The sequence below is a fragment of the Nicotiana tomentosiformis genome, chromosome 12 (genome assembly GCF_000390325.3).
Source record: "Nicotiana tomentosiformis chromosome 12, ASM39032v3, whole genome shotgun sequence".
Classification (NCBI taxonomy): Eukaryota; Viridiplantae; Streptophyta; class Magnoliopsida; order Solanales; family Solanaceae; genus Nicotiana; species Nicotiana tomentosiformis.
The window spans coordinates 70,593,170-70,620,136 of record NC_090823.1 but is presented as its reverse complement, the minus strand read 5'-3'; the positions used below and the strand labels follow the sequence as shown (position 1 = coordinate 70,620,136).

At 42.0% G+C, this 26,967-nt stretch overlaps 2 protein-coding genes across 2 annotated transcripts; one reads left to right on the top strand and one right to left on the bottom strand.

Annotated features, from left to right (window-relative positions):
• The first annotated feature begins 10,365 nt into the window (after positions 1–10,365).
• On the top strand, positions 10,366–10,878 carry LOC138902838 (uncharacterized). Its single transcript, XM_070190739.1, has one exon. It carries the CDS (start codon positions 10,366–10,368, stop codon positions 10,876–10,878), a length of 513 nt encoding a protein of 170 aa, XP_070046840.1.
• Positions 10,879–22,578: 11,700 nt separating this feature from the next.
• LOC138902837 (uncharacterized) lies at positions 22,579–23,523 on the bottom strand. Its single transcript, XM_070190738.1, has 2 exons — positions 23,039–23,523; positions 22,579–22,768 (listed from the first exon to the last, which is right to left on the bottom strand). Exons 1-2 carry the CDS (start codon positions 23,521–23,523, stop codon positions 22,579–22,581), a joined length of 675 nt encoding a protein of 224 aa, XP_070046839.1.
• Positions 23,524–26,967: the final 3,444 nt, after the last annotated feature.

The following is a 26,967-nucleotide window of genomic DNA, read 5'->3' as shown; positions in this document are numbered from 1 at the left end:
TTTCTCCCGATTCAATCCGTTTAGTGAGCTCCTCGAGCAATTTCATAATGGCAGGGTCAGTCCCCGATTCGTTGGCATTCGACCTTTCCGGCACAGGCTCGGTCCTATGGACGATTTCTGATTCGATCCTACTCAGTGTTCGGTGCTGATTTTGTAGTTGTGCTAAAGCGGCTTGTTGAGCCTGTAACATTTCGAATATCAATTGGAGGTTAATTCCACCATCTTCTCAACCCTGCGTACCTCGACCACCTGATTGAACTTCCCTGTGTACGCTACCTTCGGGATCAATACCCAAATTTTCATTTAGGGTGACGTGAGAACTGATATCGATGGGATTTGTAATTTGTGCTCCCTCGAGGTCAGCCTGAGGCTCCTTGATCCCTGGAGCGGCTATATTATCATTTTCCCTGTGAAATCCGAGGCCGTTATCACCATGTGTAGGCGCTGCTTGTGAGTTTGACATGTTTATCCTGAAATCAAAGATTCTTACGAGAACAAGTGTAAAGCAGTGTGTGTTATCAGAATCAATATTAAGAAATCACTATTATCCTTGGCCCCACGGTGGGCGCCAAACTGTTTACCTTTAAAATTGGATAACAATTTAACTTATAATGTAGTTATAAGGATACATGATTTCACTTAATCCTAATTGATAAATATGAAGATTAATAACAAAAATGAACTATAAAGTAAAACAAACCAGGCCATCTTTACAATATAACAAGCTGATGAACAATAGTATAAACAAGAAAGAGAATTATATTGCTTTGATATCCGTGAACAATGTGTATTACAAATAATTAGAACCCCCCTTTAAATAGTAGATGAATTCCACTTATGGTATAATTCTAATTACAGAAGAAAATCCTATAATTAGCTTAATTAACCATTTCTGATTTGATCCGGTTTGAGATTTACACCATGATCCTCGACAAGTCACGAATATCTCGCCTTTCTGTTATTGTGCTATCTTCGATCTTGCTCGATGTCTGTCTCATTTGGCTTCGATCGCTACTAGCCTCGATCTCGACAGGTACCTCGATTCTAAACTCGGTACCTTATCCTTGTGATTTAGTCTATTCCGTTACGAGGCCATCTTTCGATGCAACCTCTCGGTCTCGGTCAAATAGTAAAATCGGGTGGGCCCGGTTTTAACCGTATACAACATTATTCACGTGCTTACACATATAACAAATCACTTACTACGGTTTACTGCCTCTTGCAAAAATGCAGGATAAGGTTGCGTACAATAGACTCTTATGGTCCGGCCCTTCTCCGGACCCCGCGCATAGCAGGAGCTTAGTGCACTGGGATGCCCTTGCTTACTACGATTTTCTATCAAACTATGACCAATACTATGAAACACTTACAATTTTTCTATGCATATAGACTTATCCATTCTTTGAGTATCAGGAATATGTATATGTATTCTGTAATTACAAGCTAATTATACTAGTGCAACACTAAATTCACATTCATAATGTACAAATATGAATTAATTATTTCTCATTTCTTAATTTTGCATCAAAATCAAAAGCTAATATCTGCATAAAATTTCAAAGCCAAGGTAATCAATCATTGTTTTTATTCTTCTTTTTTTTTCCCCCTAGAGACACCAGATTGACTAAGATATTAACAGTTCAAATCATTATATGACGAGTTCAAATTAAAGTAATCCCATGACTTTTGGTATCCAATTGACTAGTTCTTTGTTTGCCCGTAAAATAGTACAGTTGAATATATACGTAGTTTCTAGACAAGTGAACATATTTAATTCTGAAATAATATAATAATCGAAGAAATACACAATACTTAGCCTTAGAATATAGATGAAATAGCAAAGATAGTGATTCCGTGAACACGGTTTCCGAACACAGCAATGATGAGATTAAAAATTAAAAAAGTGAAATTGTATAAAGCTTTGTATAGAATATAGTATATGTTCTTGCCATAAAATTCGTGTCTCTTACAATGGTAATTGAGCTCACTATTTATAGCTATGCCCAGGGAAAAAGGTCCTAGGATCATGCCCTCCTTTAATGCCAATTATGAGGGTCATTGATGAAGATGTAATGTTGAGCGTAAATGCCAAATTCTTTAAAACGGACCGTTGCTCTTAATGTTGTAGAATATTCCTTAGTAAATGCTATCGGGAGTAGAGCATTTAATACACTTTTATGAACATTATCCGTTTCGGTGACAAGCGCAATGGCTGCGTTTGGTCCTTAGCCATTCCATCTTGGATTCCACGTGTCCTCCTTTCAGTCAGCCACGTGTCATATCATATTTTACCCTATACAGATAGTCCCCCTGCTTTCCGGTGAATTAACTTTGTGTTACCGGGAAGTTGGTAGAAACACCTTTTTGGCGGGAATTACTATAATTCCCACTGAAGGTCTCTAACAGTTGATTAGACGCACGTCTCTCCGCATTTAATGCCCCAAACACGCGTTATCCCATTATTTAGCACAACTTTTGCCGATTATCAAGGTAATTACGGCCATGAATTTAGCCGCCAAAATTTTACTTATACGCAATTTTCTTTCTCTTTACGTTTCACAATTGCTTGAGCTTCTGATTTGCATCCTTGTTTTCCATCATTTTTCTAATTTTCTTCAAATACAAACTCTTTACTATCTTATTTTCCAATGGATTCTTCCTCCAAACGTGGCGGTTCTACAAAGAATAAGAACAAGATCGAGGATTCCGTTCCTTCAACAGTGGATTCCATCATCCCAAGACGGTTTAGTACTTCGAAGGATTTTGAAGAGAAATTTTCTACTGCTAACCCTCGTACATGGGTTGTTATTAGGTACCCTTCTTCCATTCTTCCTTCCAGTATTCCTGCTGTGAAGGAGGAATGCCACTGCAATGAGTTGGAAATTATCACTCCTGATCTATCGGAGCGAGTGACCCTTCCCAAGGAAGGTTTTACATACTTTTTCACGTATCCCTTTACTTTGGGTGCGTTTTCTTTGAGTGGGGAGCTTGATTCCGTGATTGCGGAGTTTTGCCTTCGCTACCAGATATGTTTGGCACAGGTAAGTCTTTCAGTGTGGAGGACGATCGCCTGCCTCCAACGCTTGTGTCAAGAAACTGGAGAGGAGCTAACCTTAGCTCATGTGATGAATCTCTATTACCCCAAAATCTTCCACGGGGCAATGATAAACCTTTGCAAGCGCGACCACCATGCTTTGTTTTCTAGCATGGATGATGACAACGACCTTGCGTGGATGGAACGGTTCGTTGTAGTTGCCACTAGCGACATCATTCCGACAACGGCTTCATTCTTTTCGGTTGCTTGGAACCACACTCGTAAGTTCTTTGTATAATATTCCTCCTACTAGATATTCTTCTATGATCGTATCATCTCTTCACCCTTCGCATGTTTTAGCAACTCGATGGCTCCCATCAGCGGTGGAAGTTTTGAACTGGTGGGTTCGGAAGATTTTGGACGTCACAATGCCCGAAACTCATTTGAGGATTGAACTGGCCCTTAAATAGGGGTGGAAGGCCAAAATTCATGGTAACTCTAATTTACCTTGCTTCCATTTTTGTATATGAAGAACTTGGTTGAACCCTTCTGACTTTGTTCATGGAATTAGGTCTACCTGCGGGCTCTGTTGCTGTCCTCGAGGAGGACATTCTGGATGACCCTGCTGATACAGCGAGGCTACTTCAGGAAGCACTTACTCGAACAAGTATCTCCGGGCCTATTTCGGGTGCAAATATTTCTTTACGGAGTCCCCGGCCAGAAGATAAACAAACAAAGAGAAGACGTTCATCCGCGGCCGGGGAAAAAAATAAAAGGGCAAATATTGCTGCCCCCGAGTCATCTCCGGTGGCGATGATGACTGGTCCTCCTTCCAGGCCGGTCATAGATACTGTGATGATTGATGATGATGAAGAAGCTGGTGATGAAGGAGCTTCTTTACATAGAAGGCGACGATCCTCATAAACTCAACAGGATGCTCGACCTATTGAGATAATTTCACCAATTGAAGGCGACGTCGCAGCACTTTGTGAGGAATCTGATTTAGTAGAATATTCCAACTCCCGTTTTTGGCCCCCAATTACTATAACCGGTGCCACGGGGCTGAGTACCGGGTCCTTACCGTCTTTGGTTGGCGAGCATTCAACAACCCGTACTGCTTTGATGCTGTTGCTTCTCATTCTTCAACTCCATCAGCTTCATCTCCATCTTCACCAGCACCAGCAACTGCTACATCGCTTCCATCTTCATCCACTCTTCCACCAGAAGTTGCTACATCACCTCCATCGACCGCACCTGACCGTGAAGAAGGTGTTCCTCTTCCACAGTCCCCAGTTCACGGGAATTTGGGGAAAAATTATGCTCCCCCTTCTGAAGATCCACAAAGGTGGAGGAACGTTACTTTTTCGATCTCTACTGGATGCAACTTGCTATCCCGATCGGTGGAGCTTGCTAATTATCTGAAGCCTTTGGCTTCAGAAAAGGACTGGGAAAAGATTCAGGCACTCTCAGGAGAGTGCTTGTTGAACAATGCCATGCACAACGCCGCAGCGGTACATTCTTTTCTTCCTTCGCTACTTCTTCTACTTTAGAATGAATGTATTCTAAGTTTTACTTCTTCTTATTTTATAGGACAACTTTCTTGCTTTCGAGGGCCTTTAAAGGTTGATTCGTCAGAAGGAAGAACTTACTTCTGAACGGGATCAACTTTTGGCGGAGCGGGACCGGATTGTTCTCCGCCTCTCAGAACTGGAAATCAGAGCTATTGAGGCCGTTGTTTTGGAGGCTCGTTTGCAACAAAGCGAGCAAGAATTGGTAACCCTTAGCCAAGAAATTAGGCCGCTGGGGTTAAATTTGATGAGGCCAAGGTCAAATGGGTAGAAGTCCAGAACGCCATTCTTGCTGCAACCGACCATGAGGCTACCTCCGCTGACAGGGTGATTAACTTGGAAGCAACCTTGAATTCCAAAAGTGAAGAGCTTGCTGCTGTGGAGGCGAAACATGCCTAGCTAGAAGAGAAGTACAGAAAAACTATCGAGCATAATAGACTCTTTAGTTCAATTGTCCGCGAGCTCGATGTCAGCCTCCAATCTACTAGATCTGCCCGGGAAAACCTTTCCGCTGAGGTTACCCAACTCAAAGAAGAACTTAAGCACCGAGCGACTTCCCTCATTGTTAAAAAAACTTATTCCATGTATAGCATAAGGAGAAAATCCTTGGAAGAGGCCAAAGCTGGTATCATTGATGTTGATGCCGAAATTGCTAAGGCCCGAGAGCTTTAGTTGGCTGCAAAATATGGACTCCCGGCGCAGTCTGATGCCCCATGTTCTTCTGATTCCAATTTCGAGTTTTCAAAAACTGAAGAAGGATCGGAAGGCGATGAGGCCGAAGAACAAACTGGGGAAAGCGTTGAGCCATCGGTGAAACCAACTACTCTTCCTGGCAATGTGGATACTTCTCTTCCTTCTAGTTTCGGAGGCGCTGCAGTATAGCTTTTTCTTCTTTTTCCATTTTGTGCTTGTAACGTTTTGGCCCGTTCTTATAAATAAAGACATATTTTTTGTTCAAGTGTCGTTTGAGTCTTACGTTCCTTTGAATATCCATGCAAGCCTTACACTTTTGAATTTGCCCGAGCATTCCGCGCATGTTGTTCAATTCGCGCTTTACTATGTGTAGTCTCGGATGCCTTTTCTTCAAAGCATTTTGGTTCTGAGTATTATCCCTTTTACGTGAGGGTGTTTATGAATATTTGCGCAAGTTTCCCTTTTACATGAGGGTTTCTATGAATATTTGCACATTTTTGCATCCTTTTCATATGCGGCTTCGAGTGTATTTTTCCCCGATGTCATTTCTGATTTCGGGCATTGATTCTTCCGAAACCAACCCTTTAACGTGAGGGTTTTTATAAGAGAGGGCCCTTTTATGTTTACGGTGCTCCTGAAGAGGACGTATCTTATTCATTACGTTACTAACATTTGAAGTACTTATTTAACATTGAAATGACAAAACCAGCTCATCGCTCAAATAAGAAACAAGATAAAAGCAAAAGGATTTTATTTTATTCATTCTATTTTCAGAAATTACATAAGCATTTTTCTATGCAGAAAAGAAATTGCCAATACTTGTGGCCATCTTGTACAACTTGTTTCTTCGGAGCTGGCTGCGCAGTCCCCGATCCCGATGATGCATTTTGTTTCCGAATTTTTGTTCTCGGTTGATGTGGCAGTCATTGTGTTGCGCCCCCATTTTTCTCTCGCGAAAATCGGGTTTCGACATGTGACAACTCTTTTAAAGGAGGCACTAAAGAGGTGAGTCGCCACCTAACAGTTTAAGGTGTGTTAGGGCACCTATTCGCATATGACTCAGGTTTGACTAGTTTGAATCACCAGAGATTGGGTAAGGGCTCGAAATTACCTCGAAGAGAAGGTGTTAGGCACTCTTCGAGGTCCACAACTGTGGGTCCCGACTGAACTTGAATTATATGAATTAGTCTGATAAATAAAGACAGAGAAAGCAAGAAGTTTGAGAAATTTATTAAAATACTCCGAGGAAATACAAAAACTTAATTCAAATATAAAAAGGGAATAATATGGGGGGTCCTAAGTTTTTTAGCCTAAAGGATCACCCCGTGCAACATAAATAATACTTCGTAACTCCCTCAAGATGGGGTGTTACTCGTATTATTCAGCGGGCACAGACTATCATCTCCTGCTACCCGATTACTATCTTTAAGATATTACCTAAAGCGCACTAGTTCAATTAACCTTATGCGTGCACTACCCGTCCCACACCTTTGGTCCAGGAGGCATTTAGACCTCTATTTTGGGTGGTTCTAGACTTGACTTAGGCTGCTTAGAAAATGTTAAAACTAGGCGATAGTTCAAAACAGATAGGACTGCAATTAAATACAATTAAAGGCTCAAGTTAGCCTCCGCGATTAGACAACAAAGGCACGCATACAAATTTCTATGTAGGTTATTAGGCAGTTTCAGAATTGAGGGAGATTGAAGTCGTTAAGCCCTATAGACATGGCTTCTCGATGATCTAATTCAGATATGCATGCTATTTTAGACATATTATTTCTAAATTACCAGTTGTGAATACCTGATGCTCAAAATTACCTATGCTTCCTAATAATTGCGTGGATGAGCAATGAAACATCATTTGAAAAGCGAGCAGTGATGTCTTATAGGCATGATTTCTAGAGATTGACGATTGGAATTGATTTTATACCTTTAGCTCTTATAGGCATGCTGTCTAGATGAACAAAGCGAATTAATTAGTTAAAATCCTATAGGCATGGTATCTAATGAACATGGTGCGGATTAAAGAACAGTTGTTAGCAATTATTTCCTATAGGCATGCTATTTAGCAACACATAGCAGTAGATATGGGAATAAATAGCGCACTCATGCTTTGACAGTTGTAAGTCCCCGTACAAAGTTTTAACCAAAAACTCGGGGTTCGTGGTGCCAAGATAGATTCCTGCGTTATTATACGCGGTTCAGACTTTTTGGATTGAACAGTACCCTACGGACTTAGAGGAAAATGTTTCGCAGAAGAACGCGTTTCTGCGGCCCATTATGCGGCCGCACAATCACTCTGCGGACCGCATAATGGCCGCAGAGTGAAGCAGAAAGTTTGGCCAATTTGAGGTTAGTTTTGCGGTCGATTATGCGACCGCATAATTACTATGCGAACCGCATATTGGTCGCATAATTCCTCTTGGGTTTCTGCGGAGGGAGTTCTGCGGTGTATTATGCGATCACAGAACAAGTATGCGGACCGCATACTGGTCGCATATCTGGGCCGAAAGTTTAGGCCCCTGAGGGCCATTTCTGCGGTCACTTTGTGGACCGCCCGACACAGGTCTGTAGTCGCATATGCGACCGCAGACCTGTGTCGGGGCACCCTTTTTCTTAATTTAAAACCTGACCCCCATTCCGTTAAAACACCCCTTTAGTCTATTTTGAGCTCATTTTCTGATATTTCTAGAGTGAGAGAGAGGGGGTTCAAGAGGGAGGGCCTAAGTTTTCATCAAATTGATCTTGAATCATCACTTAAGGCTATGGAAATATTCAAGTAGAGCACCAAATTCTTCATCCAAAAAGGTAAGACTTCATCACCCCAGCTCTTAATTTCAAACATAGCTATAATGGGGTACTAGTGTGATACTTCATGGGTATGAGGGTGGTTTATCTTGCATGCATGTGTGATAAAGAGTGTGGGGAAAAAGTGAGCTAGAACCATGAACGTTTTCCTAATTCTAGGTTCAATTTGTATATTGCTAAAATAGATTGAGGTTGCTAAGGGTTCCGGATAATTGTAGAGTCTAAAGAAGCGCAATTGAGGTATGTATGGCTAACTCTCTTCTTCTTAGAATTGAACTCCTGGTGTCCGAATAATTGATGTAAGTTCCGACTTGATCATACTAGAATTGTTTGCCTTAGTGTATTGGGTTGAAAGATTCATGTTCCCTAAATGTTTTAGATGTTTACCATGTCATCATGCTACCTGAGAACGTTATTATGATTTTCCAAGTTCTTTCCCTTATATGTGCAATGCCTTATGTGATGGTACTTATCGATATAAATGATGATGTTATTTGAACGGATAAAAAGGGAACGACTTAAATTGCAAAATGTTCCCAAGTGCCAAGAACCACTTAATAAATGAGGTTGTTTGTGCCATGTAACGAAAGATGGGAAAGAAATGTGAATTGAGTGAACAATTGAAAGAGGTTATGTCTCAAGTGAGATGGCTTAGCCGATCGGGCCGAGATCGGATGCCATGATGTACACATGGTGGCATTTGTGTTGGAATTATTGATTTACATTGTGGATATGGATATGTCTCACTTGAGATGGCTTAGCCGGTCCGGCCAAGACCGGACTCCGTGTAAAAACACGGTGGCATTATGAGTTGTGGCATTTGGCACTAAAGATTATTAACCTAAAAAGATGGAAAGATTGAATCGGAAACCATGTGATCCTTACTTGGTGTTTCTGTGTATTTCTGTGAAGCACTTATTGATTACTATGACTACCTTCTCCTTGTTTCACTGTTCATTCTACTGAGATTGGTGTTTGCCTTACATACTAGTACTATTCGACAGTACTAACGTCCCTTTTGCCGGGGGCGCTACATCTTTGAATGGATGTAGGTGGTTCCATCGCAAATATCGCTGATCGCAGATAGTGGTGCTCTCCCTTACACTCATCACAGCAGTCTTGGTGAGCCCCATTTCCTCTTGGGGTCATGTTGTCCTTCTTTTGTAGAAGTTTTCACATTTTGAGGTATAGCCAGGGCCTTGTTGCCGGCATTGTCATGTTGGTCTTTTGTATCATTAGAGGCTCCGTAGACGTTTATGTGGGTCATGTATGGGTATCGGAGTGGTCACTGGACTAAGTTGTATTTTGAAAACTTAACTATGGCATAATGTATATAATGAAAAATGGACTAACAACGTTTATGTATGTATATCTGATCTGTCTCCTATTTAGCAGATGGTAACGCGTCCTCTTTTTGGATCATGAATGAGTCGGGTAGGGAAGGTCAAATAGGCTTGCTCGACCGGGTTCACTCAGTTGAGAGTCGGTCACGCTCTCTGAGGTTGGGGCATGGCAAACTTGGTATCAGAGCCTAAGGTTTTAAAGTGTCCTAGGATGTCTCGGAGCCGTGTCTAGTAGAGCCCTTCTTATTGGTGTGTTGTCGACCACATTTATAATTAGGGAGCTACTTGGACCTTTAGGAATAATACCCTTCATTGTTGTTCTATATCGTGCGATGGAGCGGAATGTGAGGTTGTTCTCCTCTAACTCGTGCATTGTTATAACTTTCAGCAAATGGCACCTAAGAAGAGAGCGAGAATTGGCCAAGAAGCCAATGCCACCCCAGGAGTGGTTGTTGATAACCTACTTGATAATGCGGGTGAGGATAATCACCCTACTATCACACTGCCTGATTCGTCTACTCTAGAACAGACTACCCTAGTTCCTACACCCGCGGAGGGTGCCACAATCCCTCCCGCCGATATACCTGTTCCACCTCCATCCCCAGCTCCAGGACCCAGTATTTCTGATGGGGATCTTAGAGGAGCTATTCAGATGCTGACTCAGTTAGTAGCTTCCCAGGCTCAAAGGTCAAATGTTGCACCCACCTCATTTAGCTTGCAAGGAGATTCTTTCGGTTCCAGGGTAAAAAGGTTCCTTCAGTTAGACCCTCTAGTGTTCACAAGTACTGATCCCGAGGCGGACCCTCTGGATTTCATTGATGAGATGCATAAGACTCTCTGAGTTATGCGTGCTACTGAGACGGAGGGAGTAAAGTTGGCCACCTATCATTTGAAAGGGGTGGCATATTCCTAGTTTGAGATGTGTGAGGATTCCCGTGAGGAGGGGAGCCCTCCGGCGAGATGGAGTGAGTTTGCGAATGCCTTCATAGACCATTTCTTGCCTGCCGAGACTAAGGCAGCCCGAGCTGTGGAGTTTGAGACCCTTAAACAGGGTAGTAAGAATGTGTGGGAGTATTACATAGAGTTTATGCGCCTGTGGAAGTATGCTGTTCATATGATGCTGACTATGGAGGCAAGAGTGTGTCGATTTGTGCAGGGCCTTAGCCCTTTGGTTATTAATGAGGCTGCCACAACTGCTCTAAATTCTGACATGAACTATGGAAAGATGATGGCATTTGCCCAAGCTACAGAGGCTCAAAAATTAAAGCTCAGGATGGAACGAAAGGGCAGTAGAAGGGCCCGATCAGCAGGCAACCTTGGGGATTTGTTCGGAGGTGGGAGATCATCTTTTCAGGGAGGATCATCAGGGCCATCCCAGTCTTATGCTCAGTCTTCAGCTAGTGCCCCGCCATCAGGGCATAATCAGCAGTAGGGGAGTCGCTTTAGGCCCAGTCAGGGCAGCAGGGGGTCCCACCATCAGGGCCGATCAGGAGGGAGATTCCAGCAGCAGTAGAGGGCCCCATGCCCTAAGTGTGGGAGGATACATTTGGGAGTCTGCTACCTGGACATGCCAGTATGTTACAGATGCGGAATGAGAGGTCATATTCAGAGGGAGTGTCGTGCATCCCGTCAGGGTGCAGGCAGGGGCAGAACTCAGTCATCCAGTCCAACAACTGCTACATCTTCAGCACCCCCTCTAGCTCGAGTCTCTCAAGCACCTACAGGGTATGGTGCAGCTAGGGGTATGCACAGAGTTCGAGAGGACCCAACCGATTCTATGCTATGAGTGGTCGACAGAGTGCAGAGGCTTCCCCAGATGTCGTCAAAGGTATATTGATTGTTCAATCTCATGATATGTATGCCCTTATTGATCCCGGATCTTCTTTGTCCTATGTTACTCTTTATGTTGCTACGAGCTTCGGGATAGAATCAGAATAACTTTATGAGCCATTCTCTGTATCTACTCTGGTTGGCGAGTCCATTATGGCCGCACAGGTTTATAGGGATTGTGTTGTTACGGTGCATGATCGGGATACGATGGCCGATCATTTTGAGCTAGGGATGATTAATTTTGATGTAATAATGGGAATGGACGGGCTCTATTCATGTTTTGCCAGACTCGACTGCCGAACCAGAATTATGAGGCTTGAGTTTCCTAACGAGCCAACTGTTGAGTGGGAGAGGAATAATGTTATGCCAAAAGGTAGGTTTATTTCTTACCTTAAGTCCACAAAGATGATCAGGAAGGGGTATATTTATCATTTGGTCTGAGTTTCGGACACCACTGCTGAGGTACCTACCCTTGAATCTGTACCAATTGTGAATGAATTCCCCGATGTCTTTCCGGATGAGCTCCCTGGAATTCCTCTAGACAGGGAGATTGATTTTGGGATTGATGTGATGCCAGCCACGCAGCCTATATCCATTCCACCTTATAGAATGGCGCCATCAGAATTAAAAGAGCTAAAGGAACAACTAAGGGATTTGCTAGAGAAAGGTTTCATCCGACCGAGTGTGTCACCTTGGGGCGCACCAGTTCTCTTTGTCAGAAAGAAAGATGGATCGCTGCGAATGTGTATTGATTACCGGCAGCTCAACAAAGTCACAATCAAAAACAAATACCCATTGCCTAGAATATATGATTTGTTTGACCAATTACAAGGTGCTAAGTTCTTCTCCAAAATTGATTTGCGGTCCGGGTACCATCAATTGAAGGTAAGGGAGCGGGATATTCCAAATACAGCTTTCAGAACCCGGTATGGGCACTTTGAATTTTTGGTAATGTCTTTCGGGCTAACAAATGCCCCGGCAGCTTTCATGGATCTTATGAATCGAGTCTTCAAGCCGTTTCTTGACTCATTTGTAATAGTATTCATTGACGACATCCTTGTATATTCACGAAGTTGAGAGGATCACACAGACTACCTCAGGACAGTTCTGCAGACTCTTCATCACCACCACTAGTATGCAAAGTTCTCGAAATGTGAATTTTGGCTTGAATCTGTTACATTCCTGGGTCATGTCGTCTCCGGAGAAGGAATTAAGGTTGATCCTCAAAATATTGCGGCGGTGAAGGATTGGCCTAGACCTACTACTCCAATAGAGATTCGCAGTTTCTTGGGTTTGGCCGGGTATTATAAGAGGTTCGTGGAGAGGTTATCCACTCTTGCCTCTCCATTGACTAAATTGACGCAGAAGGTGGTTAAGTTCCAGTGGTCCGATGCTTGTGAAAGGAGCTTCCAGGAATTGAAATCAAGTTTGACTTCGGCGCCGGTATTGACCCTTCTAGAGGGTACCAAGGGGTTTGTGGTGTATTGCGATGCTTCAAGGATTGGTCTTGGGTGTGTATTAATGCAACATGGTAAGGTCATAGCATATTCTTCAAGGCAACTTAAGAATCATGGAAAGAACTATCCAACTCATGATTTAGAGCTTGCGGCGATGGTTTTTGCATTAAAAATTTGGCGTTATTATTTGTATGGAGTCCATGTAGATGTATTCACGGACCACAAGAGTCTTCAAAGATTATGACATTGACATTTTGTATCATCCGGGGAAGGCTAATGTGGTGGCGGATGCTCTTAATTGGAAATCTATGGGTAGTTTGGCTCACTTGGAGGCATGTCAAAGGCCCTTGGCCCTGGAGGTTCACCAGTTGGCCAGTTTGGGAGTTCGTCTTGCGGACTCTAATGAAGGGGGGTGATTGTGCGGAATTGGGCGGAATCATCGCTTGTGACGGAGGTCAAGGAGAAGCAATACAGTGATCCTGTGTTGGTGCAGCTGAAGGAAGGGATTCATAAACATAAGACTACGGTTTTTTCTCTTGGCATGGGTGATGGTACATTACGGTACCAAGGGCGGTTATGTGTTCCAAATGTAAATGGTCTTCGGGAAAGAATCATGGCAGAAGCTCATACTTCTAGATATTCCATGCACCCAGGTTCTACGAAAATGTATCATGACCTCAAGGAAGTTTACTGGTGGAATAACATGAAGAGGGTTGTGGCGGACTTTGTGGCAAAATGTTCAAACTACCAACAGGTGAAGGCCGAGCATCAAAGGCCCGGTGGGTTAGCACATAGTATAGAAATTCCAATGTGGAAATGGGAAATGATCAATATGGATTTTGTTATAGGGTTGCCGTGCTCTCCGCGTAAGTTTGACTCAATTTGGGTGATTGTGGATCGACTCACAAAATCAGCTCACTTTTTGCCGGTTAAATCCACCGACACTGCAAAACAGTATGCTCAATTGTATATCAAGGAGATAGTCAGGCTTCACGGCACTCCAGTTTCCATCATTTTCGATCGAGGGGCCCAGTTCACAGCTAATTTCTGGAAGAAATTTCAGCAAGGTTTGGGTACGCATGTGAATCTTAGCATGACTTTCCATCCACAGACTGACGGGCAAGTAGAGTGGACTATTCAGACGCTAAAGGACATGTTGCGTGCTTGTGTGCTTGACTTGAAGGGTAGCTTGGATGATCATTTGCCGCTCATAGAATTTGCTTATAACAACAGCTTCCATGCCAGTATTCAGATGGCACTGTTTGAGGCCTTGTATGGTAGAAGATGTAGATCGCCTATTAGGTGGTTCGAGGTTGGAGAAGCTGAACTAATAGGACTAGACCTTGTGCATCAGGCTATGAAAAAGGTTAAGATCATAAAGGAGCGGTTGAAAACTGCTCACAGTCGTCAAAAATCCTATTCGGATGTTCGTCGCAGAGACTTAGAGTTCAAGGAAGACGATTGGGTATTCTTGAAGGTATCTCCCATGAAGGGGATCATGCAGTTTTGAAAAAAAGGGAAATTAAGTCAAGGTATGTCGGGCCATACAGAATCATTCAAAGGATAGGTCAGGTGGCGTACAAGCTTGAGCTACCACCTGAGATGTCATTAGTTCACCCGGTATTCCATGTGTCCATGTTGAAGAAGGTAGTTGGAGATCCGTCTGCTATTATGCCGGTTGAGACCATCGAGGTTAGTGAAGAATTGTCATATGAAGAGATTCCAGTTGCTATCCTTGATAGACAGGTCCGAAAATTGAGGAACAAACAAATTGCATCCGTAAAGGTATTATGGCGAAACCAGCAAGTCGAAGAAGCTACTTGGGAAGCCGAGAATGAAATGAAAAAGAAGTACCCTCATTTGTTTGAATAGCCATGTAATAGCTCTATAAAGTTGTCCCCCTTAAATTTTGTACTACTTGTTCGGCTTATATAAAGACACTCCGTTCTAGTTAGATGTCCCCTATGAGGCTTCAGTTGGTGTTATTTTGCGTTCTGTTGTGTCATTTGATTCTATATATGTTGTTAAGGTGTGTTTCAGGGGCTCTCTGCCAGGTGGATAGGCCTAAACACAAAAGAAACTCTGGCGAAATTTTTAGGAAGTTAGGCAAATTTGGGGCTGATGGTATGTGGTATAACTGAAGCTGTGTTAAGTGAACCTTGATCATCATTCGAGGACGAATGATGATAAGTGGGGGAGGATGTAAGGCCCCATAAAAAATTTTAACCAAAAACTCGGGTTTTCGTGGTGCCAAGATAGATTCCTACGTTATTATAGTAGAAATTCTTCACGGAGTTCGGACTCTTTGGATCGAACAGTACCCTACGGACTTAGAGGAAAATATTGCGCAGAAGAACGCATTTCTGCAGCCCATTATGCAGCCGCATAATCACTCTGCGGACCGTATAATGGCCGCAGAGTGAAGAAGAAAGTTTGGCCAATTTGAGGTTAGTTTTGCGGTCGATTATGCGCAGAATCACTATGCGGACAGCATATTGGTCGCATAATTCCTCTTGGGTTTCTGCGGAGGGAGTTTTGCGGTGCATTATGCGACCGCAGAACAAGTATGCGGTCCGCATACTGGTCGCATATCTGGGCCGAAAGTTTAGGCCCCTGAGGGCCATTTCTGCGGTCACTTTACGGACCGCATAACCATTATGCGGTCGCATATGCGACCGCAGACCTGTGTCAGGGCACCCTTTTTCTTAATTTAAAACCCGACCCCCTTTTTGTTAAAACATCCCTTTAGTCTATTCTGAGCTCATTTTCTCATATTTCTAGAGTGAGAGAGAGAGGGTTCAAGAGGGAGGGCCTAAGTTTTCATCAAATTGATCTTCAATCATCACTTAAGGCTTTGGAAATATTCAAGTAGAGCACCAAATTCTTCATCCAAAAAGGTAAGACTTCATCACCCCAGCTCTTAATTTCAAACATAGCTATAATGGGGTACTAGTGTGATACTTCATGGGTATGAGGGTGGTTTATCTTGCATGCATGTGTGATAAAGAGTGTGGGGAAAAAGTGAGCTAGAACCATGAACGTTTTCCTAATTCTAGGTTCAATTTGTATATTGCTAAAATAGATTGAGGTTGCTAAGGGCTTCGGATAATTGTAGAGTCTAAAGAAGCGCAATTGAGGTATGTATGGCTAACTCTCTTCTTCTTAGAATCGAACTCCTGGTGTCCGAATAATTGGTGTAAGTTCTGACTTGATTATACTAGAATTGTTTGCCTTAGTGTGTTAGGTTGAAAGATTCAAGTTCCCTAATTGTTTTAGATGTTTACCATGTCATCATGCTACCTGAGAACGTTATTATGATTTTCCAAGTTCCTTCCCTTATATGTGCAATGCCTTATGTGATGGTACTTATCAACATGAATGGTGATGTTATTTGAACGGATAAAAAGGGAAAGACTTAAATTGCAAAATGTTCCCAAGTGCCAAGAACCACTTAATAAATGAGGTTGTTTGTGCCATGTAATGAAAGATGGGAAAGAAATGTGAATTGAGTGAACAATTGAAAGAGGTTATGTCTCAAGTGAGATGGCTTAGCCGAACGGGCCGAGATTGGACGCCATGCTGTACACATGGTGGCATTTGTGTTGGAATTATTGATTTACATTGTGGATATGGATATGTCTCACTTGAGATGTCTTAGCCGGTCGGGCCGAGACCGGACTCCGTATAAAAACATGGTGGCATTGTGAGTTGTGGCATTTGGCACTAAAGATTATTAACCTAAAAAGATGGAAAGATTGAATCGGAAACCATGTGATCCTTACTTGGTGTTTCTATGTATTTCTGTGAAGCACTTATTGATTATTATGACTGTCTTCTCCTTGTTTCACTGTTCATTCTACTGAGATTGGTGTTTGCCTTACATACTAGTACTATTCGCAGATAGCGCTGATCGCAGATAGTGGTGCTCTCCCTTACACTCATCACAGCAGTCTTGGTGAGCCCCATTTCCTCCTGGGGTCATGTAGTCCTTCTTTTGCAGAAGTTTTCACATTTTGAGGTATAGCTAGGGCCTTGTTGCCGGCATTGTCATGTTGGTCTTTTGTATCATTAGAGGCTCCATAGACGTTTATGTGGGTCGTGTATGGGTATCGGAGTTGTCATTGGACTAAGTTGTATTTTGAAAACATAATTATGGCATAATGTATATAATGAAAAATGGACTAACAACGTTTATGTATGTATATCTGATCTCTCCCCTATTTAGCAGATGGTAACACGTCCACTTTTTGGATCATGAATGAGTCGGGTAGGGAAAGTCAAATAGGCTTGCTCGATCGGGTTCACTCGGTTGAGTGCTGGTCGCGCTCCCCGAGGTTGGGGGTGACAACAGTATAACAGTTATGTGAGTGTGTGATTGCCCTAATAACATGATCTCTAATAGTGCAAAAAGAGATTGAAATATAATAGGTTGGAAAGAAAATATATCACACAAATCCTATGAGCATGCTTTCTACCATTTTCATGCAAGTATTAGGAGATACCCATTTCCCAATTTCACTATTACCCCAATTGTTATTACAAAATTATTACAGACCCAATAATAAATAAATTACAAAGTGGTACTAGTAATAACAGTAGGCCCAAAGAGATGCCCAGCACTGCTAGGCCTTCAACTAAGCTCTTTCTCCACCTTTTAGCACACACGGATCTCAACATAGCCCAGAAACAATAGGAGAACTCAAACCAAACCAAACAGACATGGTTTGATCATTGGATCCAGAAACCAATCACTCACACAAATCAATTTGTACATTCAATAGACAGAAAGAGGGAAAGAGCTGAGTAGTAAAGAAAGTGACCAAAGAACCTCTAGTCCTAGTGTGTCAGAGTTCATAAGGGCCTCAAAATGGACCTCGAGCAGTGCTCACACTATGGAGGTTAATAGAGAAAGCTTAGTGTCCTTGGCTTTCAGCCGACCAAGAATTATAGGTTCAGAATAGGATAAATAACCAATGAGAATGAAAAATAGTGATCAACTGGTAAAATTTGAATAAGTGCATTTGCATTTTTGGAAACAGGCATTTTAGAGGTGATCACACAATGAACATATCAGCAAAGAGGGTAAACAAACTTAAAAGACAAGTTGATATCACAAGTCCACACTTAGCATATTGGGGCAGAGGACATTTGTGGGAAGCAAGGGGGAATTATGACTTCTGGGATTGCAAACTAATAAGCAAAGGTGCATTAAGCCAGTAAGACAAATAATAGAACATTAACCTAACAGGTTCAAACCTAAGGGTAAAATTATGCTGCACACCAGAAGTTAAACAGACCAACTCATAGCAACAAGGCAAAACAGAGTCAAATGTCATGAGGGAAACTCAAGTTGGGAAGCTATTGTAAAAGGTTCCAACTAGTTGCTAAGGAGTGCAGAGTTAGGCAGGGTAAACATAAACATATTTCAGAACTGGCAGTTTAGGCATAAGAAGATGCTAGAGAGGTTCATATCACAAACAGATTCGATACTAGCAGGGTTGCACATAGAGATAGTCTAGAAATACATTGGGTTATGAAATTTCAGAGATGTGAATATGCAAATCATGAACACAAGATAATGAATATTGCAAAGTCTAAAGAACTCACCAGTTTCTAATTGACAAGTAGACAAAACAAGCAAGAACAGACTCCACAACACTTTGAATGTAAACACAACAGTATAACCCACGACCTTAGATGCGTCAAGTTCCCAAGGGCTTCGAGGAACCCAGGGCAATGCTTGCAACCAAGGAAGGTCGAAAAATAGGAATTCTGGTGGCCTTGGCTTTCAGCCGGCCAGGAGCCAGAGTAGAACAAGAGAATAAGCGAACAACAGAGTGAAAATCTTTAGCTTTTTAGTGGAAATTTTGTGATTCGAAGTCTGTCCAAAAGGGAATGGGGGAGGGGTTTATATAGTAGTGAATGAATCGAGCAATAATCAAGGAAACAGAGTAAATTAAGCAACAAACAAGGAAAATAAAAATTCAGATCAATCTGAAAATCAATTTAAGAGAGAAATCTATAAACCCTAGTTTTTAGGGAAAGTGTAAATCAACAGAATCTAAACAAAAAATCAGACTCACATAGTAGCATAGAATGTATATAGACAGAATAGCGTTCAAAATTAGATATTTGAACCATTTATGTTTGATTTCGAAAGATATTTGCTTGCCATGTTTAGGAAAACACTTAGGTAATACCATAAGAGAACAACTAGTACCAAAAAGGGGTCAGATATGGCAAGAAATGGTAGTCGAATCCCATATTTAGTGGGATTAGGAGAAGGATTTAGGGGGGCGGCGATTTAGGGTTCTTCAGAGAGAGAAGGGGATGTTGAGAGAGTGTGAGGGCGGCGGGTTAGGGGATAATAGGTTAGGGTTTGGGGGTTGGGTTAATTAAAAAGGGAAGGATGAATAAGGGTCGTTGATCTTGAGAGATCAACGGTCAAGATTAAAAGTTGGAACGAGCGGGTCATGGAGATGAGGCACCGACTGGGTTTTGGATTAGTGGGTCATTTGGTTTGGGCTGGGGTATTTGGGCTAGATGTTTGAGGGTTTTGAGCCATTGATTTGGTCCGAAATTGGTTTAAAAATGGGTTGTTGTTTAAATACCCAATATTTATCAAAAAAATAATTTATAAAAGTAATTAATAGATAACAAAAAATATTATTTGTGCACTAAAATTATGGTAAATAATAACTTAACATTAATATAAAAAGTTATTTCGGCACAAGTAATGTAATTATACATGAATATAGGCTATTATTGCAAAAACGTACAATTAGCCTAAAAATGTAAATGCAGTAATAGAAAAATGAAGTAGAATATTATAAAACATATATGTTGGTGTAAAGAATAAGTTTGGATGATTAAATCATCATAAAACGAATTTGAAGGGTAATTATTGGATATTTATGTAGTAAAATGCAGCAACAAATTAATTTAGAGCTTCTAAAAATTATGGAAAATTATGAAAATTGCTTTTATGGGTTTGTAAACTAAATGATGATGCAAATATGCTATTTTGAAAGTATATATACATTGTTTAAAAATATGAGGGAAAAATTAGGTATCAACAGCTGTCCCTCTTTACCCGGGAATAATGAGAGAATTGTCGGGTAAAGAAATGATGACCGATTTTGACCGAATGGGATGATTTGAAAAATAGAGGCCGAACTCTGATTTTTGAGTTGCCTACATATCCCTAGTATTACGGGAATCAGGCCGCGTGTAATTCTGGATCTAACGGTGAACTGAGCCGATGGAGCTGTTGCTGGAATGGTCGTATTCTTCGGAAAGTGTTCCTTTAGGTAGGATAATATCATATGAGTTTATATGAGGTTGTGAATGGATGTATCTCAGAACGGTTATGGATGAGAATTTGAACGGTTATCAAGTGGAAGCGGGTAATGGACGGTGGTTGGCTGCATTTGAGGTAATTTCAGGATGTGAGCACCAAATGGAAACCGGAGCGAAGATTGCTCCCGTTTAAAAGAACGGTTACCTCCTGGATTACCTGCAAAACTTAAATGCAATGCATGCAAGTATATATGGTATTATTGCGAGAGTTTAAACATGATGCAAATTCCCTTTGGACTATGAAAGTTGTCTTTGGACGACGAGGATGATGTCCTTAGACCATGATGTCCTGGGCCATGAATCGCGTGATAAGGGATTTGCAGGCCATGAAATGATGTTCTCGGGTCATGAAAATGGTGCCTCTAAACTATGACGCCTTTGAATAATGATGTGCAATATTGAGAGATCCTCAGGCCATGGCATGATGTCTTCCGGCTATGAGGATGATGCCTTCGGACTTTGACGCCTTTGGACAAAATGGCGATGTTTCAGCCATGAGATGCAAAGACATGATGTCGGGTCATATGCGAACCGAAACAAGACAGAGCTTAGTCTTGTGTAAGATTGGGGCAGAGCTTAGCCCCGGGAAACTAGAAAGTAGTGCTAGATTTCAAGTAGCATAGCATTTGGTATTATGCAAGGACAGGCAGTGCTTAGCCTTATGCAATTAGGGAGGCAATGCTTAGCCTCGTGCAAGAAAGGGAGACAGGTCTTAGTCTCATGCAAGGAAAGGCAGAGCTTAGCCTTATGCAATTAGGGAGGCAATGCAGAGCCTCATGCAAGAAAAGGAGACAGGGCTTAGTCTCATGCAATGGAAGGCAATTCTTAGCCTTATGCAATTAGGGAGGCAATGCTTAGCCTCATGTAAGAAAAATAAAACATGGCTTAGTCTTATGCAATGGAAGGCAATGCTTAGCCTTATGCAATTAGGGATGCAATGCTTAGCCTCGTGCAAGAAAAGGAGACAGGGCTTAGTCTCATGCAATGGAAGGCAATGCTTAGCCTTATGCAATTAGGGAGGCAATACTTAGCCTCATGCAAGAAAAGGAGACAGGGCTTAGTCTCATGCGATGGAAGACAGTGCTTAGCCTTATGCAATTAGGGAGGCAATGCTTGGCCTCATGCAAGAAAAGGAGACATGGCTTAGTCTCATGCAATGGAAGGCAATGCTTAGCCTTATGCAATTAGGGAGGCAATGCTTATCCTCATGCAAGAAAAGGAGACAGGGCTTAGTCTCATGCAATGGAAGGGAATGCTTAGCCTTATGCAATTAGGGAGGCAATGCTTAGCCTCATGCAAGAAAAAGAGACAGGGCTTAGTCTCATGCAATGTAAGGCAGTACTTAGCCTTATGCAATTGAGGAGGTTGGGCTTAGCCTCATGAAAAATAGGAGACAATTCTTAGTCTCATGCAAATAAAGGCACTGCTTAGCCTTATGCAAAGAAAATACAATGAGTGATAGCAGAGTATTTCTTAGCTGGAAACGTGTTTGCGTTTGGCAATCTTGTCGTTACAAAGATAACGATTTTGATTTGTGTGCGTATTCCTTATTACCATATCCAAATAAAAATCGTGAGTTTTACGGGGAAGGTTGGTTCATGCTTTCACCTTCTTGCTTTGCTATTGCTCTTGCTTCGAGATCCTGTTCGAGTTATCCTGGGTAGCATTTAGCTGTTTATAAAATAAAGTTTTCGAGAAAACATGCGTGCATTTGATGAATATAGTCAATAGTAGTATGCAATATCAAGTAAGTTAGATGAACCAATGACTGTGACACTTTTAGAGACATTGCAACTTCCTTACATTTAGAATTTTGAGGGTCCTCCTCAAAATTCTGCCCCAGTTCACTAAGCGATTCTTTGACCGCTCCTCAAAATTCTGCCCCGGTTTCTTACCATGGTAAAAATGAAGATTTTATTGAGTTGTGATCGAACTCACAGGGATGCCTATGTATCCTCTCTTAAACGGGAATCAGGTCAAGCGTAGTTCAGTTACATCAGATGAAGAAATGAAAACAATCTAAACATAGTATCTCTTGACTGCGTCTGAGTTGATAGGTTCTGGCCAAACTTCTCCATACATCTCTGTGAGTATGAGCGCTCATCCTGTTAGTACTCTGTGAACCATGTAGGGCCCTTGCCAATTGGGTGAAAATTTCCTTTTGGCTTCATCTTGATGCAGGAAGATCCACTTCAGCACCAGCTGCCCTGGTGTAAATTGTCTAGGCATGACCCTTTTGTTGAAAGCTCTGGACATTCTATTCTGGTAAAGTTGACCGTGACATACTGCGTTCATTCTTTTTTCGTCAATGAGAGCCAGTTTCTCATAACGACTTCGGCCTCTTGTATGATTCTCAAAGAAGGAATTTCTACTTCAGCGGGAATGACGGCTTCAATGCCATAGACCAGCAAATAAGGAGTTGCCCCAGTTGATATGCAAACCGTGGTACGATATCCAAGTAGGGCAAATGGTAACTTCTCGTTCCATTATTTGTGATTATCTACCATCTTCCTTAATATCTTCTTGATGTTCTTATTGGCGGCTTCCACAGCTCCATTCATTTGTGTTCTGTATGCTGTGGAATTCTTATGCTTGATCCTGAAGGTTTCGCACATGGATTTCATAAAATCTCTATTAAGGTTGGCGGCGTTGTCGGTGATGATTGATTCTGGTGCCCTGAATCAACAAACAATACGATCCCTATCGAAATCCACGATGACCTTGTTAGTTACAACCTTGTAAGATGCGGCTTCAACCCATTTTGTGAAATAATCTATGGCCACTAGAATGAACCTGTACCCATTTGAAGTAGCGGGTTCGATTGGACCGATGACATCTATCCCCCAAGCAGAGAAAGGCCAAGGTGCACTTGTTGCATTGAGTTCATTGGGTGGCACTCGTATCATATCTGTATGTACTTGGCATTGATGACACTTTTGTACATACCTGATGCAGTGCGTTTCCATAGTCATCCAGAAATATCCTGCTCTTAATATCTTTTTGGCTAAAACGAAACCGTTCATGTGTGGTATGCAAGCTCCGGCATGTATCTCTTTGAGCAGTTTGGAAGCTTTCTTGGCATCGACACACCATAATAATCCTAGATCTGGAGTCCTTCTGTACAGAATTCCACCACTTTGGAAGAAATGGTTGGACAGTCTTTGGAGTGTGCGTTTCTGAGTATGATTTGCGTGCTCTAGGTACTCTCCTTTTGCCAAGTATTCTTTAATGTCATGAAACAACGGATTCTCATCAGTTTCTTCTTCAACATGAGCACAATAAGATGGCTGATTATGGATCCCTACTGGAATAGGATCGATGAAATTCTTGTCTGGGTGTTGTATCATGGAAGATAGAGTGGACAACGCATCTACGAACTCATTCTGGATTCTCGAAACATGTTTGAATTCTATTTTTGTGAACCTCTTCATCAACTCTTGTACGTAGTACAAATATGGCAATATTTTGGTATTCTTTATAGCCCATTCTCCTAAAACCTAATGTACCACAAGGTCTGAATCTCTAATTACCAGCAATTCCTGACAAAAATAAAAAAATGAGGCCAGGTTTAGATCGTAGCTTAGGCTCGGTAGCTTCAGTTGTAACCTGTACATTTGGACTCATATGTCCGGTAATGTCCCTACGAGTGGAATTTGTGGCTCGATGAATAGTGTAATGGCTTTGTGATGCGTATGATGTAACTGCGGGATGTGTTAAGACGATTTGAATGTGACGTTCATGTAAATGGCCAACTTGAGCCCCAAGATACAAGCCTCGTATTATGCCATATTATTGGTACACGAAAATTTAAGTTTTGCGGATACCGGATAGTGTTGACCCGTCTCTGATACCAAAACTGCTCCAATACCTACTCCTTTGAAGTTTGCATCTCCATAGAAAAATACTCTCCAACCGTCATAGGTTTCGGTGATATCTTCTTCTACGAATGATACCTCTTCATCGGGAAAATATGTTTTCAGTGGTTCGTATTCTCCGCCCACAGGACTTTCTGCCAGATGATCCGCCAACGCTTGTCCCTTGACCGCTTTCTAAGTTACATAGATTATGTCGAACTCACTCAGTAGTATCTGCCATTTTGCCAATTTTCCCGTAGGCATGGGTTTCTGGAAGATGTATTTTAATGGATCCATTCTTGATATGAGATATGTGGTGTAGGCACAGAAGTAGTGCCTCAACTTCTGAGCTATCCACGTTAAAGCATAGCAGGTGCGCTCCAGCAAAGAGTATCGTGCTTCGTAGGGCATGAACTTCTTTCTTAGATAGTATATGGCATGTTCCTTTCTTCCTGTCTCGTCGTGTTGTCCCAAGACACAACCGAAAGCCCCATCCAGTACAGATAAATAGAGTAGCAGAGGTCTCCCAGGTTCTGGTGGGACCAGAACAGGTGGTTTGGATAAATATTCCTTGATCTTGTTAAAGGCTTTCTGGCATTCTTCAGTCCAACTTGTTGCAACATCTTTTTTTTAACATTTTTAAAATCGGTTCACAAATCACAGTTGATTGTGCTATGAAACGGCTGATGTAATTAAGACGCCCCAACAAACTCATCACATCTTTCTTGTTCTTTGGAGGTGGTAAATCTTGGATAGCCTTGACCTTTGACGAGTCTAGCTCAATTCCTCGATGACTGATGATGAACCCTAGCAGCTTTCCAGTGGAGAGACCGAAGGAACACTTTGCGGGGTTCAGTTTTAGGTTGTACCTTCGAAGTCGATCAAATAATTTCCTCAAATCTGCTATATGATCTGTGCTTCTTTTGGATTTGATGATGACATCATCCATGTACACCTCTATCTCCTTGTGTATCATGCATGGAAAATGGTTGTCATGGACCTCATATAAGTGGCTCCATCATTCTTTAGGCCAAACGACATCATTTTGTAGCAATACACTCCCCATGGTGTAATAAAAGCTGTCTTTTCGGCATCCTCTTCATCCATCCAGATCTGATGATATCCCGCGAAGCAATCCACAAAGGATTGGAGTTCATGCTTGGCACAGTTGTCGATCAGTATGTGTATATTGGGCAACGGGAAATCATCTTTGGGACTTGCTCTGTTTAAGTCCCGATAGTCGACACACAATCTGACCTTCCCATCTTTCTTTGGAACTGGCACAATGTTAGCCAACCAGGTCGGATATTCAACCACTCTGAGAACCTTGGCTTTGATCTGCTTGGTGACTTCCTCCTTTATTTTCAGACTCATATCTGGCTTGAATTTTCTGAGCTTCTTCTTTATAGGAGGACACATAGGGTTGGTAGGTAGTTTATGAGTGACTATGGACATGCTCAAATCGGTCATATCATCATAGGACCATGCAAAGATATTCTCATACTCCTTTAAGAACCAGACGTACTCTGCCTTCTCTGATGGTGATAGGTGAATGCTTACACATGTTTCCTTGAATGTTTCATAGTCTCCTAAATTAACTGTTTCGGTCTAATCCAAATTGGACTTAGGCTTGTTTTCAATGTTTTTCACTTCTCTGACAATTTCCTCGGGTATTATATCCTCTTCCGGATCCTCTGAATCATTATCCTTATGTTGCGTTGTCTCATTACATGTCACAGTCGTAAGTTCATCGGGATAGGTAATAATAATGTTGTAGATAAAAACGTAAAGAATAATAATAAATACTAAAAATAACAATGCATTAGATAAATCTTGAAAACGTCAAACAAGTACGGCTCGATGACCCGAGCAATTATTTCAAACAAAACATGCTTATAACAAAATACTGAAAATGTCTTAAATGCTCATAAAATTGCTTTTAAAATAAATTATGCTAATTTCCAGGCTACCCAGGAACTCGACGGGCCCTTGATGGTGCATCAATACAGTTCTTAAGAATAGCTCCCTTCTCCATGATCTGAATAATGAGGCCTTCCTCCTCCTCCTCCTCCTCCTCCTCCTCCTCCTCCTCAACTATCGCACTGCAATCCATGTCTTCATCGTCCAGAAACAGCTTCCTTATACCAGCTAGAACTTCATCTTCTTCGGACACCCACATCATATCAGCTTAATGAAATGACTGGCTCAAATGTGGTATTGGCTGCTCTAGAGGGTAATAAGGACCATGCCATGGTGGCGACCAATTCTGATACTCGTGCCAGGTGTATTCATACCCAAGCCCAAAAGTTGTGCCGTGACGCTTTAGCTGTATCGATTTGGTGATCCCCTGGAGATTCTTACCAAGACCTTTGCCAGGTTCATACCCTGTCCATGCCAATATGCCTTATATCTTACTGCTCCACCATTTGTCCTTTTCAATTGCATTGACGCGCTTGATGCGATGGCATATTTCTCCCCCCAACACTCTACTATTCTCAATGACCGAAACAGTTTGATTGATTTAAATGGGATTACTCCCGTCCCCATGGATGATCACTTCCTGATGGTTCTACTCAAACTTCTCGACCTGATGTAGAGTGGAAGCTGCAGCTCCAGCGGCGTGTATCCAAGGTCGTCCCAACAATAGGTTGTAGGTAGCAGATATGTCCAACACTTGAAACTCAACATCAAACCAGGTTGGGCCCATCTGTAGGCTGAGGTTGGTCTCCCCAATTGTGGCCCTTTGAGACCCATCAAATGCTTTCACGTACATACTTCCTACTCGTATCTCGTGCAAACCTTTACCCAACCTTTTTAAAGTAGTTAGTGGACAGATGTTGAGACTCGAACCCCCATCTATCAGGACTCTGGCAATGAACTTGTCTTCAAACTGCACTGTGATATGCAGTGCCCTGTTGTGACTTAATCCTTCTGGTGGCAACTCGTCTTCATGAAAAGTGATCTTGTGGCTTTCCAACACTTGCCCTACCATGTTGGCCATCTCTCCACTGGTGATGTTTT